At 45.6% G+C, this 21,155-nt stretch overlaps 1 protein-coding gene across 1 annotated transcript; it reads right to left on the reverse strand.

The window, feature by feature from the left end:
• Window positions 1-254: 254 nt before the first annotated feature.
• On the reverse strand, window positions 255-6,851 carry LOC135810936 (uncharacterized). The gene is made up of 7 exons (XM_065324315.1): window positions 6,622-6,851; window positions 4,767-4,940; window positions 3,543-3,702; window positions 2,822-3,180; window positions 2,033-2,333; window positions 1,484-1,595; window positions 255-1,010 (listed from the first exon to the last, which is right to left on the reverse strand). Exons 2-7 carry the CDS (start codon window positions 4,938-4,940, stop codon window positions 857-859), a joined length of 1,260 nt encoding a protein of 419 aa, XP_065180387.1. The 5' UTR covers window positions 6,622-6,851; the 3' UTR covers window positions 255-856.
• Window positions 6,852-21,155: the final 14,304 nt, after the last annotated feature.

Consider the following 21,155-nt stretch of genomic DNA (forward strand, 5'->3'; position numbering starts at 1 on the left):
GCTGGATTAGAAAATCGAATTATGTAGAGTTTGAGTGATTTGTTGCAAAAAATCGCTGCTGGAGGCGGAATTCAAGTGCCGGATTAAAGCGTAGAAAATGAACTGAAAAAATCCGTTTGCCAGAAAGTGTGCTGGTTTGCAAGGGTGCTGGATAAACAAGTGCCGGATTAGAGAGGGACGACTGTATATCGATCTAGCATTACTGATTACTCTCTACCCTCAGTTCTTTGTCTGAGTTATACTCATTCCAATTTGGTACAAGTATTCTGCTGTCTAGGAGCCGGGAAAGCACCTTTCCTTAGCATCCTTCAAAGCAACGTCAACTTCTGGGCTGTGCCAGAACCTATTGCAGACCGGCAGAATGTGGCTTCGGAGTAAGTGAGTTGATTCATATCAAGTTTGAGCAGCGTTGTCGAAAATATGACCATAATAATAATATATGTTTGCATTGTACTGAATGAAATGACAATGCAATGTACATGTAGTAAAGGTTGGCACATGATTCTGCACAACACAGACAGCGAGAAAGTGAAAAGCGAGCATTCAAATTAGCATTATATGCTGATATATCAAGCAGCGCTCAAAGCATTATTAGTAATAAGAATCAAGCATTAGGCGAAGATGCCCAAATAAGTGAGCCAGCGGATAGCTGAAATAGGGCATGACGCAAAACCACTTGGGGCCGTCAGGTTAATTTTCCTGGACCGAGCCAGCCGGGAAAAAACCCTCGCGCCGACGGACGCAGTAGAGAGGGAAAAAACCGGGTGTATATCCCCAATGGCGATTAGGCATGATGTAGGCATAGCAAATGGTGAGCACACTGCGTAATGTGGAAATACACAACAGTTCTCTTAGTCTAAATCATCAGCTCCGCTTCCAGGAGTAGATCGGCGCTGTTGACTGTTTCGTCAAGGTCTGGCTTATTCAAGTCGACGTAGGTTACGTCACCAACAAATTCTCTCATTGCTTTCTCAAATGCATCGTCATCAAGCAGGTTGATGTCATCGAGCCTAGAACAGTCAAAAGAATAAGAAGTTATCTACAGCCGGTAAGACAATACGAAGGGACATTCAGATACTGCTATGGGAATGTCTTGGATGTGATATACTCAAACTACAATGTTGTAACTGCAGTAGTAATAACTGCACCACTCATGTTTATAATTAAATCCCAAAAATGACGGAATATTAAAAGAAAAATTACGTCTAGCATGGGACTCGGGTAGACTGAAATTTTCACACCCATAGGACCTCAATCACCCTGGAGGATCAAAGTGCACATGCACCTTCTAAAGCGGTCGGCGATGAGTAGTTCAGACCTACCATACAGTTGCCTATGAAATACGGAAAATTCAATCCGCTGCATCCATGCAAATTTGATTCGCTGCATGAATCCAGAAATGTGCAGTGTGAAAACTCGGACACATTAACGCATGGCATGTAAGGCACAGTGTGATGAGAATTAGCCCGTAACAAGCACTTACCAATCAAATTCAGACTTGGCATCGGACTTCATAGTAGTAGTATCAGCAGTGGAAGTAACTTCACTTCCTTCACTTTGGGACACCTTCGTAGTGGCTGGGCTTTCCTTCTTTGCTGAATAGTACAGATGAAGAAGCAAGAATATCATATTATTAATTAATATATTTACAATGGATCAAGCCAGACTATAGCATCTCATTAGCCATAGAATGCTGGAACATACATATCATACACGCAAGATCACCTACTACCAACCCCTACGTCAGGAATAACGCTAACTATTTTCAAAGCCCTTAAACTGTATTGTAGCACACTACAGCCGTGTTGAAGCAAATAGTCTTGCTACACGAGAAGGCAGCAGAATTCACTATCCACATGTAACGAGAGGTTTAGCAGATATCCCAAAGACCATACAGTAAATGCCAAGCCGGGCCACACATATAAACAACAAGAAAAAGATATCGCTTATGAAAAGGCACAGGAAAGGACAACAGATCTAAATTAATGTCTTCAAGCACATTTCTAATATCAGGATCAGCAATGCAACTTACCAGAAGAATGACTGCTGAGTCTTGTTATCTTAGCAGGTGGTGTCGCTGGAGTGGAACTCTTGGTAGGTCCAGTAATCAGTACTGGACTACATACATTCTTGCTTGCTGAACTGGAAACTACTGATGGTGATTCCTTTCGGGTTGAATCGGCCGGTCTTCTTTGACAGGTGTCTTCTTCAGATACAGTGCTGTCACTTATGGTCTCGTGATGCTTGCGTTTCTCAGCCAGGATTTCATCTAAAGACTTGATGCGAAGACCAGCAGCGGTGGACGGTTGTGGGGACGCTGGAACAGCAACAGGCTATGAAGCCGTCAGAAGAATGGAGACAGAAAGAGAGAGAGAGAGAGAAAGAGAGAAAAAGAGGGAGAAAAAGAGAAATGTAAAACATCTGAGAGGCCTTGCATCGGCTGATGATTTAAGGCAGTGCAACATGTAAACCAGCTGCAGGACATTACACATATTACGAAGCACTATAAAGCAGTGAATATAGTTGTTAGTTATGCATGCGCTGACAGTTACAGACAGCCAGACAGACACAGACAGACACACACACATCACACACAGTTACACACAGTCACACACACATACACACACACACACACACACATACACACACACACATACACACACACACCTACACACACATACACACACACACATACACACATACACACACATACACACACACAATCAAACACACACACTCACACGCACACACACGAACGCACACACGAACGCACACACAACTCATTCATTGATATACCAATGGATGTACATGGATACAGTACCTCAGGCCTGCGTCGTTTGGCTAACGGTTTTGTTTGGACTTCTTGCTGAACAGATGCTTTCCTTTTCGTGGGTAACAAAGCACCTGGACCACGCCTTGCAGTTTCAGATCTATGCTGTTGATTTAGCTGATCGCGAGCATGAACCCAATGGTATCGGCTCCTTGCTCGAGTTGCTCTTCTCATATCCATTCTGGAGTCAGCGGCAGTTGAGTCGGTGGAAACCCCTTGTGTTCGGGCGTGTCGCAGTCTTTCTTTAGAATTGCCAATAGTCCGGATGGTAGCGCTGCGCTGTGCACTGCTGTCATCCGGTATGGCTATCAGCAACTTGAAATCAGGTGGAAGCACCTGCGCTGGTCCACCTAAAGAGTAGATAGGACAGTAAGGGTTAGCATCAATGATGCCTTTGATGGATTGTCTTGATGCTTGGCAAGCAGTGTGGATACGCCACATCCAGCAACATTGCGCTCACCACGAGCAAGAGTACGCAAGTAACCGGTAAAACGCAACTCCCGCAGCCTTTTCCGTACCAAGGACGTGTAACATGTTTGTTTTATTATATTAATTATTCAGGTGAAATGGGCCTTCTTGCTTCATACAACTTAAAGAAGTGTAGCAGCCATTTTGCGGTGCAGATTTCTATGTACTCAAAAAGCACCTCATACACACGCTATCATTGGCAAAAGGGCTAAGTACAGTCTTACAGCAAACAGCAAATTCTTACCTTTGACTGTATCTCCTTGGGGTGCAGTCGTAGTAAGTTGTACTTGGCCAGTTTGAAGAGGCGCATCAGGACGGGGCTTCAAATGCTTGAATGGGCAGAACGGCTTGGTACACCCCACTCGCTGAGACTCCCAGTAGCATGGCATGCGGCCACGGTCTTTCTGCAACACAGTCACCAAGACCACATCGAAAACAAAGAAACTCAGCATGCATCACCACGCACTAGACTTTCCCCAAATCAGCTCGTTTTTGCGGCCTGGTAAGCTTTTCCCTCGGCTCCAAAATACATCAGAGTTGGCGTAAACATCAGCTGATTGTTTGAATATTCGAACGTCGTGTGAAACAACTTGTTTTGTAGTCAACTAGTCCATCACAATGTCATGCAGGAGGTTTACGGTAGGAGTTTGGCTTTCGGCTTGTACAATTCGTTTTCGCAAAGCTTTCCCTTTCTTTACTTATCTTCGTTATTTATGACCCACCCAAGTTGGGTGGTGTGCTGCTTTGCTGCTTCGAACTGTAGTAAGACCACTTTGTCAAATATCGTACTGGTCTCGTAATCGTCCAGTAACAATCGACATTCTTTGTTCCGTAGGGACTGTGGCTTTTGCTCGTTTTCGTTCCGCTTGCCTTCCCCTCTTTGGTCTTTTCATAACCTTGAACCTTCCAAGTTGGAAGGCGCTCGGTTAGCGCTACGGAAATGTGTTGAAGCTAGGTGTCAGGACGTCGAATGTCTCGGTACTCTTGTCAGTTTTGTGCCTAGCTATTGCACTTTCTGACTGTATTATAACGTTAGTATCCAGTTACAGAGATGGAGAGTTACTCTAAACTCGTATCCATAATGTCCTTTACCTTTCTACATTTATTTATGGCTCAACATCCGAGTTTTAAATAATAATAATAATAATTGAAGGAATCAGTTGGGGAAGTTAACTGCCTGAAAAGAGAAACAAATCGCGAGACCCACCAGGACTCCAACCCGGGACCTTGTTTGTCATGAGCCATGCTCTAACTACTGAGCTATGGGACCTGGGTAAACCTAGAAGGCGCTGGCAAGTTTTCCACTCCAAAGGCAGCTCACACCACGTGCCACACATACTGATCGCACTTGGATCTTTCTCCCTCCCCATGGCCCAGGGGACCAACCACGGTCAGTTTCTGGACCCTACCAGAAAAAAAGGCAAGAGAGTGTGCAGGCAAAGCAACCAACCAGGCTGGCTATACTTACATGTATTGCCATGTGGCGACGTGGACAATTCGGAACAATACAGCTTCCTTTGGCCCAATCTTGACAGACGTCTTCCTTGCCAAGTGCAGGTGCACTGTGTCGGAATGGACAAGTGCGTCCCTTCTTGCAGCTCGAGTAGTAGAAGAAGTAGCAATCATTACCGACTTGAGCCATCTGTTGTTCAAACATTATTTGTGGAAAAGAAACACAAATGATTCAACGCCAACATTATAAAAAAATGTGGCGCAAGATGGAACTGTCGATGTAAGTTTTGTAGCCTCATGACTCCGGTTTGGGCAAAGATATTCCTTTCAATTTTTCACGTAAGATGTGCAGAGGTACCTGTATCCAGTCATGTTATTTGTTCCTTATATTTCCAATTTCATGGCTCACCACGACCATACAAAATTCAATAAGCGTCAACCTTCATTTTGAAAATATGACGATGCCCCCGAAACCAGAGTTTGTGCAGTCATAGCGGCTACGCACCCTAGTTCATGCTGATCGATGTACACGATGTTCAGTCGAGTCCTAAATTACTGGTATTGTACGACTCCCTGGTCAAGTCTGCACAGCGAAAGGCTAGAGCCAAAGCAAATCTTATTGTTTGATGCCGGCAAAGACATGCGGAGAAGACGTCCTTTCTCCAAGCCACCTTGGTCATTTTTCTCAACCCGCTGGTGCATGTCGACCAAGATATGTCCTTGAGGTACTGGTGAACTGGGGTCCTGGCATCAACAAGAATTCGCCGCGCCTAGCTAACCAATGTTGTCGGTAGAACTCAGCGTTTCTTGATCACGGCTCTACACACTCTTTTCTGTTTGGCCTCGCAGCTTTCACCCTGCGAGTGTGCAATTTCCTGGCCACAACTGAATTCCTTAGTCATGACCATGATGACAAGTGACTGGTATGATCTCTGAAGGACCTAAGTCATTAGCTTGAGTCAACACGAAGGTAAACTCTTCACTTGGAACGCTAGCTGCTTCCTCAGTCCTTTCTTGTTGCACTAGCAGATATGCGTACGAGAGGACCCAAGCAGACACTACTAGATATTGGAATAAGGGATAGGTGGTCTCCGGTCCGTGATGGACAATGAGAGCTCTGATACAGAGGGGAAAAGAGAGAGAAAGAGAGTGAAAGAGATAAGGCTACAGAGACAGAGAAACAGAGACATAGCGACATAAGCAGAGACACAGAGAGTGACAGGGAGACCAAGAGCGAGACAGAGAGAGGGAAATACAAAGGGAGAGAGAGAGAGAGGGAAAGAAAGAATGAGATAGTGAGAGAGAGTTAGAAAGAGATAGAGAGAGAAATAAAGAGAAAAAGTCTGAGAGAAAGGCGGAGAGGGAAATAGAGAGAGAGAGAGAGAGAGAGAGAGAGAGAGAGAGAGAGAGAGAGAGAGAGAGCGATTCGGTAGGAAGGGGGAGAGAGAGTATCGAAAAAGAGGAGAGAGAGTATCGAAAAAGAGGAGAGAGAGTAACGAAAAAGAGGAGAGAGAGTATCGAAAAAGAGGAGAGAGAGAAAGAGGGAGAGAGAGAGTGTGAGAGAGAGATAGAGAGAGAGAGAGAAGCACAGAGAGAAAGACAGAGAGAGAGAGAGAGAGAGAGAGAGAGAGAGAGAGAGAGAGAGAGAGAGAGAGAGAGAGAGGGGGATAGAGAGAGAGAGGCTTAGAGTGAGAGAAACTCAAAGGGAGAATAATAGTGAGAGAGGGAGTGTATAATAAAGAGTGAAAGGCTAAGGGGAACAGAGAGAAAGACAGAGCGGAAGGCAGAGAGGGAGAAAGAGGACAAGGGGTACAGATAGAGATATAGGACAAACAGCTTGAAAGAAGGAAGACAGACAAACAGATACTTACAGTAAATTTCACAATTCGCGGCCGACTTCACACCTAGAATCGAATAAATCCCAACTCTTCGGCAAGGACGATACTTAGCAAGGCGCTAGAGGGATCTATACAGAGAGAACCTGATTCTGATATCTGTTGGAAGACGGCAACTTACTCAGGCACGCAAATAATCAATCTCTGGTGGGAAGCAAGGTGTTTGAGGGAAGACGCTAGAAAACCAACCGGTGACAGACACTGATCCTGGAGAACTAGTTGGAGACTGTAGCAAACCTAGGGTTTATATACATGTACCTTCGCTACGTGACGTCACATTGCGGCCGGTGGTTGGCAGCACAGTCGTCGGCGTGTGGTATAATTGTAAAGGCGCTCTGCTATGACAATAGACTCGGGCTTAAATGTGAAGGACCCCACAATAGGTGGTCTGCCTTTGGGTCATTAGTTACGTGTAGAAGAGGTCGTAGGCGTATAATATTAAAAAAAGAGGAACATGTAAGTATTAGGTCTGCACTCAGATGTACAGCCAAGGATAATTTAAAAATAAATAAAAAGGACCAAGGAACTACAAGTGCCTCAGTTGACTGGATGTGTGTATTTGCGTGGGTACTTTCGACCTAAAACTTACCTTCGTTAATTTATTATTGTTATTATTATTATATCCCCTTGAGCGCGGATTACTTGTACTTATACAAGTACTTGTGGATCATTCGTTGTAATGCGTGGTGCTCTGTGCCGTGTAAAAGATAGCTCTATTCGAATCATTATTGAGCACTCTGATAATTTACAGAGCCGGTGCACTCTAATGATTAATTGATGTGGAAAGCCAACGTGATTTTTTGGCTTGCGCGGCTTGAGCAAGCCCTATAGGTAATCAGGGGTTATAGTTGTGTGGAAAAGCGTCGATTACATGTAGATGGGGGCGTCGCACGTGCTCCAAAATGCCAGCTTGAACAATCAGCAGTCAGCATTTCGTCTCATTTTTGCTCGAAGTAGGGGGTGTTTGAAGGCGTTATAGCAGCACTTCAGTTAGGTTCTACGAGGCTGGGACTTGGCCCAGGCACAGATGACAGGTGTTCCAAAAGATTTACCGAAAAAAATTCTTCATTACTCACACGGGTATGCCAGAGCATATGCGTAAACTTCGACATGTAGCTAAGCCATGCACCAATACAAGGTACAGTACTGGCAACTTAAATCCGACCATCTAGCGTCTCGTACGAATCGCTAACGCGGCTAGCGTACCGATAGGGGGGTCGTATATCAGTTGCCAGCACTGTACAACTACAACTTACAAGCAATACAAGAGGTTATGGACTTTGGCATACACGTATTTGTAGCATGTACTCATGAGTCATGGAGTCATGGTACTGCTGCAGTATACTAGTATAGGGCTTCGTAGACTGTCACCCACGTGACGTGCAAGCAGTTACCTGTAGGATTTCGTAGACTAGTAGCATCGTGTAGGGCTTCCTCTAGCCGCGCATGCCAAAAAATCACGTTGGCTTTCCACATCAATTAATTATTTGAGTCCACCGGCACTGTAGATAACACTATCAGAGTGCTCAATCATGATTCGAATAGAGCTACCTTATATACTGCACAGAGCACCACGCATTTAATACAACGAATGATGCGTGGTGCGCTTTGCGCATCATAACATTAATTTTTGTTTCGGGCCAAACAAATGCTGAAGTTCCAACTAATTACTTACTGAGAACTTATGCAGGCCAGGATCGACAAAAGCGTCGAGCGAGCGCACCGATATGCGCACCGCACCGATATGCTTTTCATGCGTAGCCTCACCAGCTCACTGGCCCGGTGGCCTGGCCTTGTCCTGTAACCATGGTAACTGTGTAAGGCTGTAGGCTGTAGTGTAGGCTGTAGTGTAGGCTGTAGTGTAGGCTGTAGTGTAGGCTGTAGTGTAAGGCTGTAGTGTAGGCTGTAGTGTAAGGCTGTAGTGTAGGCTGTAGTGTAGGCTGTAGTGTAGGCTGTAGTGTAGGCTGTAGTGTAGGCTCTAGTGTAGGCTGTAGTGTAAGGCTGTAGTGTAGGCTGTAGTATAGTGTAGGCTGTAGTGTAGGCTGTAGTGTATTTAATATTATTATTATTATTATTGTAGGCTGTAGTGTAGGCTGTAGTGTAGGCTGTAGTGTAGGCTGTAGTGTAGGCTGTAGTGTAGGCTGTACGGCTTTGCTTGCGAAACCAATGCGCTCTGCAGAGAGTGTTTGGTCAGCACTAATCGCGAGGAGCTGCTCACAGTCATCTGGATGACAGTGCTATGCTGTCATCATTGTCCGCTCCAGTCCACGTAGTGCATTACCATGATTACTAATCGGTAGGAGCTGCTCACATCTGGATTACAGTTCTATGCTGTCGTCATTGTCCGCTCCAGTCCACGTAAAGCAGTACTTTGCACCGCACTGCAATTTGCTGAGCTGCTGACTGCTGTATGTGGGACTCCGTTTATTCAGGTGCCTTGAAACTTATTCTCTTTGTCCTATTATTATTTTCTTTTCTATCATTTCCCCATTATGAGTTCCTAGCAGTGGAACCTCTCGTGCACTAGGCATAGACTTCACCGCTTGGCTAAGACTAGACCTGAAGACTGATTGTGCGAGCCATTAGTTTGAATACACACAGACCTTAGCAATCCGTGCACATGCTACGAGATTGAGTCTAATAATAATAATAATAATAAAAATACAGTAATAATAATATAAGCATATCCGTGAGGCACTACTGGGTGGGTCTTATGACGTACTAGTAAAAGTCATCCGCGCTCAAGGGGTTAAAAATAATAGTAACAACAATAATTTTAATATGGCAATAAGTAGGACGAGCTGAAGCGACATGTGGACTACTTTATTAACAATGTAAGCGATGGAGACGATGCAAGAAACAATCTAAAGGGTAAGGAAAATACATGTCACCTGGACAAACACCATTGTCCAGACAACGTCTAAGGAACACTACGTTCAATGCAACACTACGATAATGAAATCGTGACTTCAGCGCATGGTTCAGAATATCTATCTGAGTCTGGCTATATCTCGACCTGAAGTATTTAAAAATTCGACGAGGAGACAATAATTTTAATATGGCAATAAGTAGGACGAGCTGAAGCGACATGTGGACTACTTTATTAACAATGTAAGCGATGGAGACGATGCAAGAAACAATCTAAAGGGTAAGGAAAAAACATGTCACCTGGACAAACACCATTGTCCAGACAACGTCTAAGGAACACTACGTTCAATGTAACACTACGATAAGTAGTCCACATGTCGCTTCAGCTCGTCCTACTTATTGCCATATTAAAATTATTGTCTCCTCGTCGAATTTTTAAATACTTCAGGTCGAGATATAGCCAGACTCAGATAGATATTCTGAACCATGCGCTGAAGTCACGATTTCATTATCGTAGTGTTGCATTGAACGTAGTGTTCCTTAGGCGTTGTCTGGACAATGGTGTTTGTCCAGGTGACATGTATTTTCCTTACCCTTTAGATTGTTTCTTGCATCGTCTCCATCGCTTACATTGTTAATAAAGTAGTCCACATGTCGCGTCAGCTCGTCCTACTTATTGCCATATTAAAATTATTGTCTCCTCGTCGAATTTTTTAAATACTTCAGGTCGAGATATAGCCAGACTCAGATAGATATTCTGAACCATGCGCTGAAGTCACGATTTCATTATCGTAGTGTTGCATTGAACGTAGTGTTCCTTAGACGTTGTCTGGACAATGGTGTTTGTCCAGGTGACATGTATTTTCCTTACCCTTTAGATTGTTTCTTGCATCGTCTCCATCGCTTACATTGTTCATAAAGTAGTCCACATGTCGCTTCAGCTCGTCCTAATAATAATAATACAGCACGCATATAGCTCATATGAAAAATCAAATGAGGGTCATGCATCTGTCGACAACGCCGAGCCAGTGCGTTCTGTCTGAGGCAAGTTGCTCCGCTTCCAAAAGAGACATATTGAGAAGTAAAAGGTCATTCCTAATGTTGTCTACCCATCTGGTCACTGGGCGACCTCTGGGCTTCTTTATATCTGTTATATTCATTGCCATGTGAAGGGCTTTGTACGACACAGCGTCCTTCCCTTCACGAATGACATGTCCAAACCATAATAAGCGCCGGCGTCTACAGACTGCACTTATTGGGCATTGAGCAGTTTTAGCATAAAGAGCATTATTCGAAATTTTATTGGGAAAGATGATTCCAAGTATGTATCTGAGTTAACGGCGGTGCCATACATCAATTTTGCTTTCTAAGGCTTTTGTTAGAGTCCATAGCGCGCAGTTATATAGAAGAACTGGCAAAATGAGACAGTTGAACATGCTTAAGCGGGACTGCTGGGTATGGCGTTTCCATGATACACTGGAAAATGCCCGGTTCGCTGCTATGATACGTGCATCAATGTCCTCCGCTGACCCCAGACGAGAACCCAACAGTTTGACCGACCTCCAGGAGGCATCTGACTTTGTAGCTGTTACAAATTGTGTTTTGCTGATGTTTAGTTTTAAGTTGTCTTCTGCGAAGATGGGTTCGCATTTCTCTACGGTTGCTTCAACTGCTGTTCGGCTGTGGTCATGCACTGTTGTATCATCTGCATACAGGGTGAACTTAGTAGGTTGATTGACTTGTTCTGGGCAGGCTTCTCTGATCCTCTGCATTGCACCTTCTGCGTAGACAATATACATAAGGGGTGACAGGGGTCCCCCTGTACCACTCCAACATTAGTTGGAAATGACTGACTGAGCTGCTTTCCCAGCTTCACGCAAGCAGAGGTTTCGGAGACTAGTTGCTGAATAGTGCTAACATGTGCACCTGCCGAAGCCAGACGGTCAACAGCAGTCTGCCTGATTATTGTATCAAATGCGCCACTGAAATCTAAAAGCGCCGCTGAGTAACTCCAGTCTCCTAGCAAGGCCCTCTCGCACATCATTCTTGTGAAGAATACTCCGTCCGCAGTCGACCGCCCAGGGCGGAAGCCAGCCTGGCTTTCAGGCACAAAGGAGTCCACGAATGCAGTGCAGCGCTGTGTGAGAATACGGGTCAGGACCTTTCTGATCACCGACAGAAGCATAACTGGTCGGTAACTTTTGGGGAAGCCGGCACGCTTATTTGGCTTATATGTGGGCACGATCAAACCGCGTCTGAGGTCTTCCCTGACAATACTTTGCCAGTTGAACAGCGTTGAAGAATGTTGTTAACCAAGTGGTGATTGCATCTTTACCGGCCTGCAGCAAAACAGCGGAAACTCCATCCTGTCCAACAGCACCACCCGGTTTTTGCCGTGAGATTGCTGCTCGAACTTCTTCCTGAGTAAATGGCTCCTCATCAGGTGTTCCCTCTCCATCTGCTGGGTGGTCGACTGCAGCAGGGACGTCATCGCGATGGAATACGGACAAGTAATACTTGCGGAATTCATCGAGATTCCACTGGACGTCCGCCATGATTTCACCATCTTTGTTTGCAAGTCTGACAGGTGGCTGGCTGACTGAGGAACGAAGTTGGCGGATGTTACGAATTGCATTGTAGTATGACCGTGCGTCGGGCCGTAATGCATCTGCCTCTGTTGCTTTCTCCTGCCAAAATTGGTCACCCTACTTTCGTAATATTGATCGTATTTTATGCAGTACTTGATTGCGTTCTCTTGCTAGCTGTTGCCGTCTTTCAGGATTACGTTCCGCATCCTTCTGGATGTGAAGCTCTTTCTGCCGTTGCGACAGCGTAGACACTTCAGTACTCATGCTGCGGACCGACTTGTGTCCAACCTTTGCCCTCCCAAATGCACCTAGAGCTGCACCATGCACAACCGTCACAAAGCCATCCCACAGGTTATCAATAACTTGAGACGATACTTGGGAGAGCTGGATCTCCGGAAGATTTTCAAGTAGTGCTGACTGATAGAGTTTCCTGGTTATCTCTGTAGGTTGGTTGTATTTCGAGAAGCATCGCTCCATACACTTTGGCGCAGGCTTCGCTGGTCCAAATGAGAGACGAAAGTCGGCAATTACCGGATGATGATCCGATCTGGTGCGGAATCCTCCATATGATCTTGCATTGGTGACTGATGTTAGTCCACCAGTCTTCACTGCGATGAAATCAATCATATTCCGCACCGCATGGCCGTCAGAGTATGTCAATCCATCTGCAAACCATGTGGAGCGATGCTCTAATTTGTGCTTGAACAGCGTGTTGCAAAGCACCAGCCCATGATCACCACACAGGTCTAATAGTCTATCACCATTGGCTTTGTTAGATGTATGTTTGGAGTAAGAACCTACTGGGCCACTTCTCCCTCCGACCGAGGTTCATACTTTGGCGTTAAAATCTCCAAGTATCCACAGTTCATCTCTCCTTTTCACTTGGCCTGCAATGGAACTCAGGACGGAGTAGAAGCTGTCAGCTTCAGCAGGATATTTTGTAGAGCGCTGCAGGGTTGGAGCATAGCAGCACACGACGGTAACTGTTCTGCTGTCCCTGCGCGGATTTATAGCGAGTCGGATCGAGATGATTCGTTCCGAGTAAAATTTGTACGCGACAATATTATTTATTAGCCGTTTGTGGATAAGTATTCCAACACCGGCACGACCAGATGACCCTCCAGAGCGATACATGACACGTCCGTTGTCCATTGTGTCAACTCCATTTCCGTCAATCCAGGTCTCAGTCACTCCGAGCACGACTAGGTCGTATTGTTCAAAAGTCCTGAATAATAAGTTGTTTCTTTATTTTACTTCTCAACGAGCGAGCATTGAACGTTCCCGCTCGGCACCGGGTTTTGCCCGAGCCATGTCTCCTAAAAACAGAACAACATCCCTCATCTCTAGCGTCGCCGCCGCTCATAAGGGCTCAGCACATTGCTGGAAGAACGAGTACTCTCACAAGAGTGAGAGCTGACGGTAGTTCACTCCGCCATCAAACTAATTATTGCCATATTAAAATTATTGTCTCCTCGTCGAATTTTTAAAAACAACAATAACAATAAAAATTCTAAGCACTCGCAGACTCCATTGCAGCCACTCACACATTACAGGGTACGTCACTTCAGACTCTCCAACTACGGTCTCTTCGCTGCATAAGTTCACTTCACTTCCGAAATAAATAAATAATACTAGATATAAATGGAATGCACCATATTATCGGGCAAGGCCCATCTTCACGGTGAAAAACCATTCAACTTAAAAGCCAACAAAAACTGAACCGAGTATATATGCTGTGTGGTGCGGTAGTGCTGGAAATGTTTGTATGTGTGGAGGGTAGCAGCAATGGTGAAGTGTGTTGATAGAAAGGGAAGGAGCGAAGGAGACCAGTGAAGAGCTGAGTCTGTAAGTGTGAATATGTGTTAGTGCGGCGTGAAGGGAAAGCACGAGAAGTGTGGTTACCAGCAGCAATGGTGAAGTGTGTTGTTGTGTGTCTTGAGCAGCAGACACCCAGACATACGCTTCACAGTGGAACACACCCAGGAGAATGCCTCGCACACATTCAGCTACCTCGACTTGTCTATCTCTGTGGCGAGTGGTGTTGTGCAATGGGAGTTGTTCGGGTGGTAGCTAACCACGGCGAACTGAATAATAAGGAGAGAAACAAAGAGAGAACTCATGCAGCGAATTTGGAGAGTCTGAAGTGAGGTACCCTGTTATGAGTAATAAATAACGTTTGAGGTAGGTTTAAGGTCGCAAGTACCCACGCAAACACACACATCCAGTCAAATGAGGCACTTGTAGTTCCTTCGTCCTTTTTACTTTTTATATATTATCGTTGGCTGTCCATCTGAGTGTAGACCTAATAATTACATGTCCTTCGATTTTAAAGTGATACGCCGGCGACCTCTTCTACACGTCACAACTAGGATGACCCAAAGGCAGACCGCCTATCGTGGGGTCCTTCACATTGAAGCCTAAGTCTAGTGTCATCGCGGAGTGCCCTATACCACACGCTGACGAATCAGCAGCCAATCACCAGCCGCAATGCGACATCACGTAGCGTAGGTACATGTATAAAAACCCTAGGTTTGCTACATTCTCCAGCCAGTTCTGCACGATAAGTTTCTGTCACCGGTTGGTTTTCTAGCATCTTCCTTCAAACACCTTGCTTCCCACCAGAGATTGATTATTTGCGTGAGTGAGTGAGTCGCCGTCTCCCAACAGATATCAGAATCAGGTTCTCTCTGTGTAGATCCTTCTAGCGCCTTGCTAAGTGTCGTCCTTGCAGAAGAGTTGGGATTATACGATTCTCGGTCTGAAGTCGGACGGGAATTTTGAAATTTTACTGTAAGTATCTGTTTGTCTGTCTTCCTTCTTTCAAGTTGTTTGTCCTATATCTTTATCTTTCCCCATTGTCCTCTTTCTCCCTCTCTGTCTTCCGCTCTGTGTTTCTCTCTGTTCCCCTCATCCTTTCACTCTTTTATTTTATTTAATTTTTTAATTTTTATTTTATTTAATAATTTAGCCAGCGAAAGCGAAAAGGGACGTTATCCCGCGGGACGTGATTGTCAGAAAATCGCACTTGACGTGAATCAGCTGATTTCCGGCTGTTACGTTCGGGAGACTTGCAAATGTGCGTTTTTCGGTGATACGTGATTTCTTTGGAGCTAATTCACTCTGTGGATAGCAGAGCCAGCATCACACAGCTCCTGTAGAAGAAAACTCTGTCTAAATCGACCCACGTACCACGCATTTGCGATCAAAATTAATATCGATCGATCGCCCGCGCGACCTCCACTGCACGCGCAGCATGCGCGAGCGTAAAAGACAAAGGAGCTTGCTTTCAGCGCAGCTGCCTTGCTCCCTTCGCTTTCCCCTGAGTCCTTGGGTTGGCGTAACTACTCACCATGAGCTACCGTAAACGTTTCACCGTCAACGAATTGCTAAAATCTCTCCTGGCCCGGGAGAAGATGAGGCTGAATTGTTTTGGCGAGGAAGTGAACGCCAGTGAAATTCAAATCAATCTGACGACGGGAACGGTGACTCCCAATGACCAAAGTGAACATTATCTTGAACAGCGAGTGAATGTGGACGCAGCAGCAGAACTGTAGGCCGTAACGACTGCACCTAAACATTCCAGGCTACCTTGTACCTCCGAAGCTGCGTATCATGAAGATTTCACATGAAAATGTGCGATGATTTTGGGAAATTTAGTGTGGAACAAATGCCCATAACTTTGCTATCCGTGGATGGATTTCCAAACGGTTTTTTCCATGTGATTTGTACATCTTCTGCCTACAAGAATCTGTTGATAACTAAAAAAATGCACAAAATTCGGGATAACGTCCCTTTTCGCTTGTTCTGGCATTATATTTATACACTCCCTCTCTCACTACTGTATTATTCCCTATCTGAGTTTCTCTCTCACTGAGCCTCTCTCTCTCTCTCTCGCGGTCTCTCTACTTCCCGCTCTGCTTTTCTCTGACTCAATTTCTTTCTCTCTCTCTATCTCTCACTCTAGCTCTCCCTCTCTCTCTCTCTCACTCTCTCTCTCTTTCTTTCTTTCTTTCTTTCTGTCTTTCCTTCTCTGTCCCTGTCTCTCTGTCTCTCTGTCTCTCTGTCTCTCTCTCTCTCTCTCTCTCTCTCTCTCTCTCTCCATCTCTCTTTCTCACTCTCTTTCTCTCTCTCTCTCTCTCTCTCTCTCTCTCTCTTTCTCTCTCTCTCTTTCCGTCTCTCTCTTTCTCTCTCTTTCTCTCTCTCTTTCTCTATTTTTCTGTCTCCCTCTTTCTCTCTCTCTTTCTCTCTCTCATTCTTTCTCTCTCTCTCTATCTCTCTCTCTCTCTCTCTCTCTCTCTCTCTCTCTCTCTCTCTCTCTCTCTCTCTGTCTGTGTGTGTGTCTGTCTCTCTCTCTATCTATCTCTCTCTCTTTCTCTTTCTCTCACCCTCATTCTCTCTCTTTGCCCCTCTTTATCAGAGTCTCACTGTCCATCCCTCACTGTCCATCCCTCACTGTCCATCCCTCACTGTCCATCCCTCACTGTCCATCCTTCACTGTCCGACCCTCACTGTCCATCCCTCACTCTTCATCCCTCACTGTCCATTCCTCACTGTCCATCCCTCACTGTCCATCCCTCACTGTCCATCCCTGTTGTGTTTCTTTTCAACAAATAATGTTTGAACAACAGATGGCTCAAGTTGGTAATGATTGCTACTTCTTCTACTACTTGAGCTGCAAGAAGGGTCCCGCTTGTTCATTCCGACACAGTGCCCCTGCACTTGGCAAGGAAGACGTCTGTCAAGATTGGGCCAGAGGAAGCTGTATTGTTCCGAATTGTGCACGTCGCCACATGGGAATACATGTAAGTAAAGCCAGCATGTGTGGTTGCTTTGCCTGCACACTCTCTTGCCTTTTTTTTTGGTAGGGTCCAGAAACTGACCGTGGTTGGTCTCCTGGGGAGGGAGAAAGACCCAAGTGCCATCAGTGTGTGTGGCACGTGGTGTGAGCTGCCTTTGGAGTGAAAAACTTGTCAGCGCCTTCTAGATTCAGCCCAGTCCCATAGCTCAGTGGTTAGAGCATTGCTCACGACAAACAAATTCACGGGTTCGAGTCTTGGTGGGTCTGGCGGTTTTTTCTCTTTTCAGGCAGTTCACTTTCCCAACTGAGCCTTTGGATTATTATTATTAATATTATTAAATGTCTCGGATACTGAGCCAATACTTAAAGTACATATAATTAAAATAGAAGAATTTACATGGGAACGGTTTACATGTACGACGCAACGATCCACGACCGTAACAAGTTTTAAATGAGCAGTCAGAAAGTGCTGTAACAGGACACAAAACTGATATGTAAATTGAGCGGTCAAAATCGCTAAGCTTTTCGCCGATTTTGCAGGGTTCCATTGAGAATCGCCGAAAATCTACCAAATCTTCCAATATCTCACCAAATTTGAAGCCAATATGCCAACAATTCATATAGCCTACATTGTATTTTCAACTAGAGCTGAAACAAGTATAGCAATTCGGGCTGAAACAATTATACCCATTACTCATTACGCGATCATTAATTCCAATCAACAAATCGTTACGTTATAGGATACTCGTTAGGGACTTTGAAAACACACGTTTTTGTGATTTTGATTAACGTGCCGCTGTGAGTACGCACTACGCAGTTGCCAGGGGCATAGTCCATGTCCTGAAGGTCAATTGCCTTCAAAACTGCCATGTTTTGGAGCTACCCTTTCACCCCTGGAAATTTGTTCGTATTTGTTCGTATTGTGAAGACATAGCTTGTGTCGTACACAATAGCTTCTGCCCGGCAATCTCCCGGCAATCTCCTCGCAGCGGGCACACAATATTTAACCGAAACTCGGTCAAGGTGAGCTACTGTTGCTTACCAAACATGGCGTCTTTGATAAGCTCGCACAACCGCAAGCAGATGACAAAGCCCGTAGAACAAAAGCCGTGCAATTGCAGATCGCCGCCAAGTTGCCCGCTGCGAGGAGATTGCCGGGCAGAAGCTATTGTGTACGAGGCGGTGGTGACCACGCAGCACGATACGAGAGGCTACTTCGGATCGACTGCACCCCCGTTCAAGCTTCGCCTTGCAAACCATAAAACATCTATGCGCCTCGCCACTTACAGGAATAGCACAGAGCTATCAAAGCATGTCTGGGGGTTAAAGTCCACAAATGAAGCGTGTGAAATCAGGTGGAGGATCTGCGAGAGGTCCAGGGCTTACAGCAACTTAACCAAGAGATGCCCGCTATGTACAGCAGAGAAGACCTGGATAGCGCTGAGCAACCGAGACTATGCTCTGAACAAGAGGAGCGAGATGGTCTCAAAGTGCCGACACGCCAGCAGATACTGCCTGAAGGACTACGCAGGGGCAGCTATCACCTGAAGCCCCCATATCCACCTAGGGAAATCAGCGCTGTCTACACATCCCGTAACTATTATCCCTCATGGCGCTGATTTCCCTAGTGTGTGCTTACACGTGCACCAACTGGCTTTGCACTAGCCCAAATTGCTCTTTCCTTTGACTGGCACTAATTTTCTCTGACCCTGATCTTGGCTCCTATCATTCTCACCTCACCTCGCCAGGCCCTGTTATAAGACCCCTTGTTCTGGCTAGCCCACTATTGTTGCTTTTTGCCTGCCTGATGATTGCACCCGCTTGTGCATGAAACTCTTGAGTAGCAAAAGTGAAGTGATGTTTTCCTGGTAACCATTGTTTTCCCTTCGGGTATTATTGCTCTGCCGCAAGGTATTGAGCTCTCTCGTGCAGTGGTTGCTCCAAAGCTTCGTATATATATATATATATATATATCGAAACAGCTTGCTGTCCGCAGATTGAGTATTTCGCTCCTGCTCTTGTAGCAGTTGAGCACTCTTGCGTGGGGTAGTGCCTTTGCTGTTTGCGTTATGCAGAGCTCACTGACTTGTCAGTTTGAGCACTCTGGCAAGGTACGTTCGGGCCTGATTGGAAATTTTTATTTCCATTGCTATCAGGTTCGGCCTCATTTCCTCTGTGCTGCGCTGATGAGTTCAAAAAGAACGAAACAGCTTGCTGTCCGCAGATTGAGTATTTCGCTCCTGCTCTTGTAGCAGTTGAGCACTCTTGCGTGGGGTAGTGCCTTTGCTGTTTGCGTTATGCAGAGCTCACTGACTTGTCAGTTTGAGCACTCTGGCAAGGTACGTTCGGGCCTGATTGGAAATTTTTATTTCCATTGCTATCAGGTTCGGCCTCATTTCCTCTGTGCTGCGCTGATGAGTTCAAAAAGAACGAAACAGCTTGCTGTCCGCAGATTGAGTATATATATATATATATATACACATGTCAACAAACAATGGATCACTCGTAATATTTCGCTACTCCGAGTTTCATGCACTGTGTGCAATCATCAGGCAAACAATATTCAATGCAGACTGGTCAAAGCATAATGGGAATTTAAGGTGGATGCAGGCGGAAGCAAGTGTAAGGCTTAGCGGGACCCCTGATACGTAATCAATGGGCTAACTTGCCGGCTGAGAAGTGTGTGAAGCTGAGTGCTAGATGACTATAGCATAGTGGGGCAGTGCAATTTGCCAAGGCGCTAGCTGTTGGATGCCTGTACTACAGCAGAGCCAATTTGCAGTGGGGGGGGGCATGTCCTGGTGTGGCACTGGCTCTGCTGTAGTACAGGCATCCAGCACGCACCTGAATCTTCACACCTGAAAGACTAGTGCAACCATCGCACCCAGCTGTAACTCCTCAGACTTCACTGGCTCTGCTGTAGTACAGGCATCCAGCACCCAACACCTGAATCCTAACACCACCAAAGAGGCAAGTGCCGCCATTGCACCTGACTGTAACTCGTCGGACTTAATTGGCTCTGCTGTAGTACAGGCATCCAACAGATAGCGCCTTGGCAAATTGGCTCTGCTGTAGTACAGGCATCCAACAGCTAGCACCCCCCCCCCCACTGCAAATTGGCTCTGCTGTAGTACAGGCATCCAACAGCTAGCGCCTTGGCAAATACGGAGCCTCCATTCAAGCTTCGATACGGGAACCACAAGACATCCATCAAGCTTCCTGGATACCGCAAATCCACGGGCCTCTCAAAGCATGTGTGGGAATTAAAAGATAATGGCAAGACGCACGACATCAAGTGGCGAGTGGTCCAGAAGGCCAAGGCCTACAGCAACATAACAAAAAGATGCAGCCTGTGCCTCGAGGAGAAGGCGAGAATAATCACTGCCGACAGGAGATCGAGCCTCAACAAGCGGTCGGAGTTGATATCCAAATGTCGACATCAAAATAAATTCATGCTGTCAACACCGATAACATGATCTTCTCGGCACCCTGCCTCCAGGCAGTAGGGCCAGTTGATAGCTCTCTGCCGCCTTGTCACCATCATCATATTTGCACCGCGGAACTCACTAGCTAGGCCAGCTCAGTTTTATCACCTTTATCCTTTATCACCTTAGTACCGCGATCCTTACTGGCTATGACACTGAATCGGATATGAGTTGATAGCGCCCCTAGCGCTTTCTGTTATCCTTGTCCCGCCATACTGGGCTTTAAATAGTGGGTTATTTTTCTTGATGTTCATATCACCTGATGAGTGCCTGAGATGGCATGAAACTTTAAGTTGTGACTGATCAAGCCATCTGTTGTTCTGTTCTGCGCTGATGAGTTCAAAAAGAACGAAACAGCATGCTGTCCGCAGATTGAGTATATATATATAGATATACACTCAGACACAAAGGATCTCCAAGTGTCTCAGTGTTGCTACTCTGAGTTTCGTGCAAAAGCACTCTTCAGGCAACTTACTCTTCTCTCACATCAGTATCCCTTTACATACCAGAAAAGACGAAAAGAAGCACCCTAGGTGGGAATCACAGGTGAAGATTGATGTGGCACCTGTGATTCCCACCTAGGGTGCTTCTTTTCGTCTTTTCTGGTATGTAAAGGGATACTGATGTGAGAGAAGAGTAAGTTTCCTGAAGAGTGCTTTTGCACGAAACTCAGAGTAGCAACACTTAGAAACTTGGAGATCCTTTGTGTCTGAGTGTATAACCCCGCTGTCTTAGGACATTGAGCACTTTTTGCCGACGCAAGAAATACTT

Source organism: Sycon ciliatum, chromosome 2 (assembly GCF_964019385.1).
Source record: "Sycon ciliatum chromosome 2, ocSycCili1.1, whole genome shotgun sequence".
Classification (NCBI taxonomy): Eukaryota; Metazoa; Porifera; class Calcarea; order Leucosolenida; family Sycettidae; genus Sycon; species Sycon ciliatum.

Bases quoted from the DNA above. Each gene is read 5' to 3' on its own strand.
- LOC135810936 (XM_065324315.1), bottom strand. From the start codon at position 4,940: ATGGCTCAAGTCGGTAATGATTGCTACTTCTTCTACTACTCGAGCTGC. The intron at 1,596-2,032 runs GTAAGTTGCATT...TGTACTATTCAG, and splicing joins ACTCAGCAGTCATTCTTCTG to CAAAGAAGGAAAGCCCAGCC. The intron at 1,011-1,483 runs GTAAGTGCTTGT...TGACTGTTCTAG, and splicing joins GCCAAGTCTGAATTTGATTG to GCTCGATGACATCAACCTGC.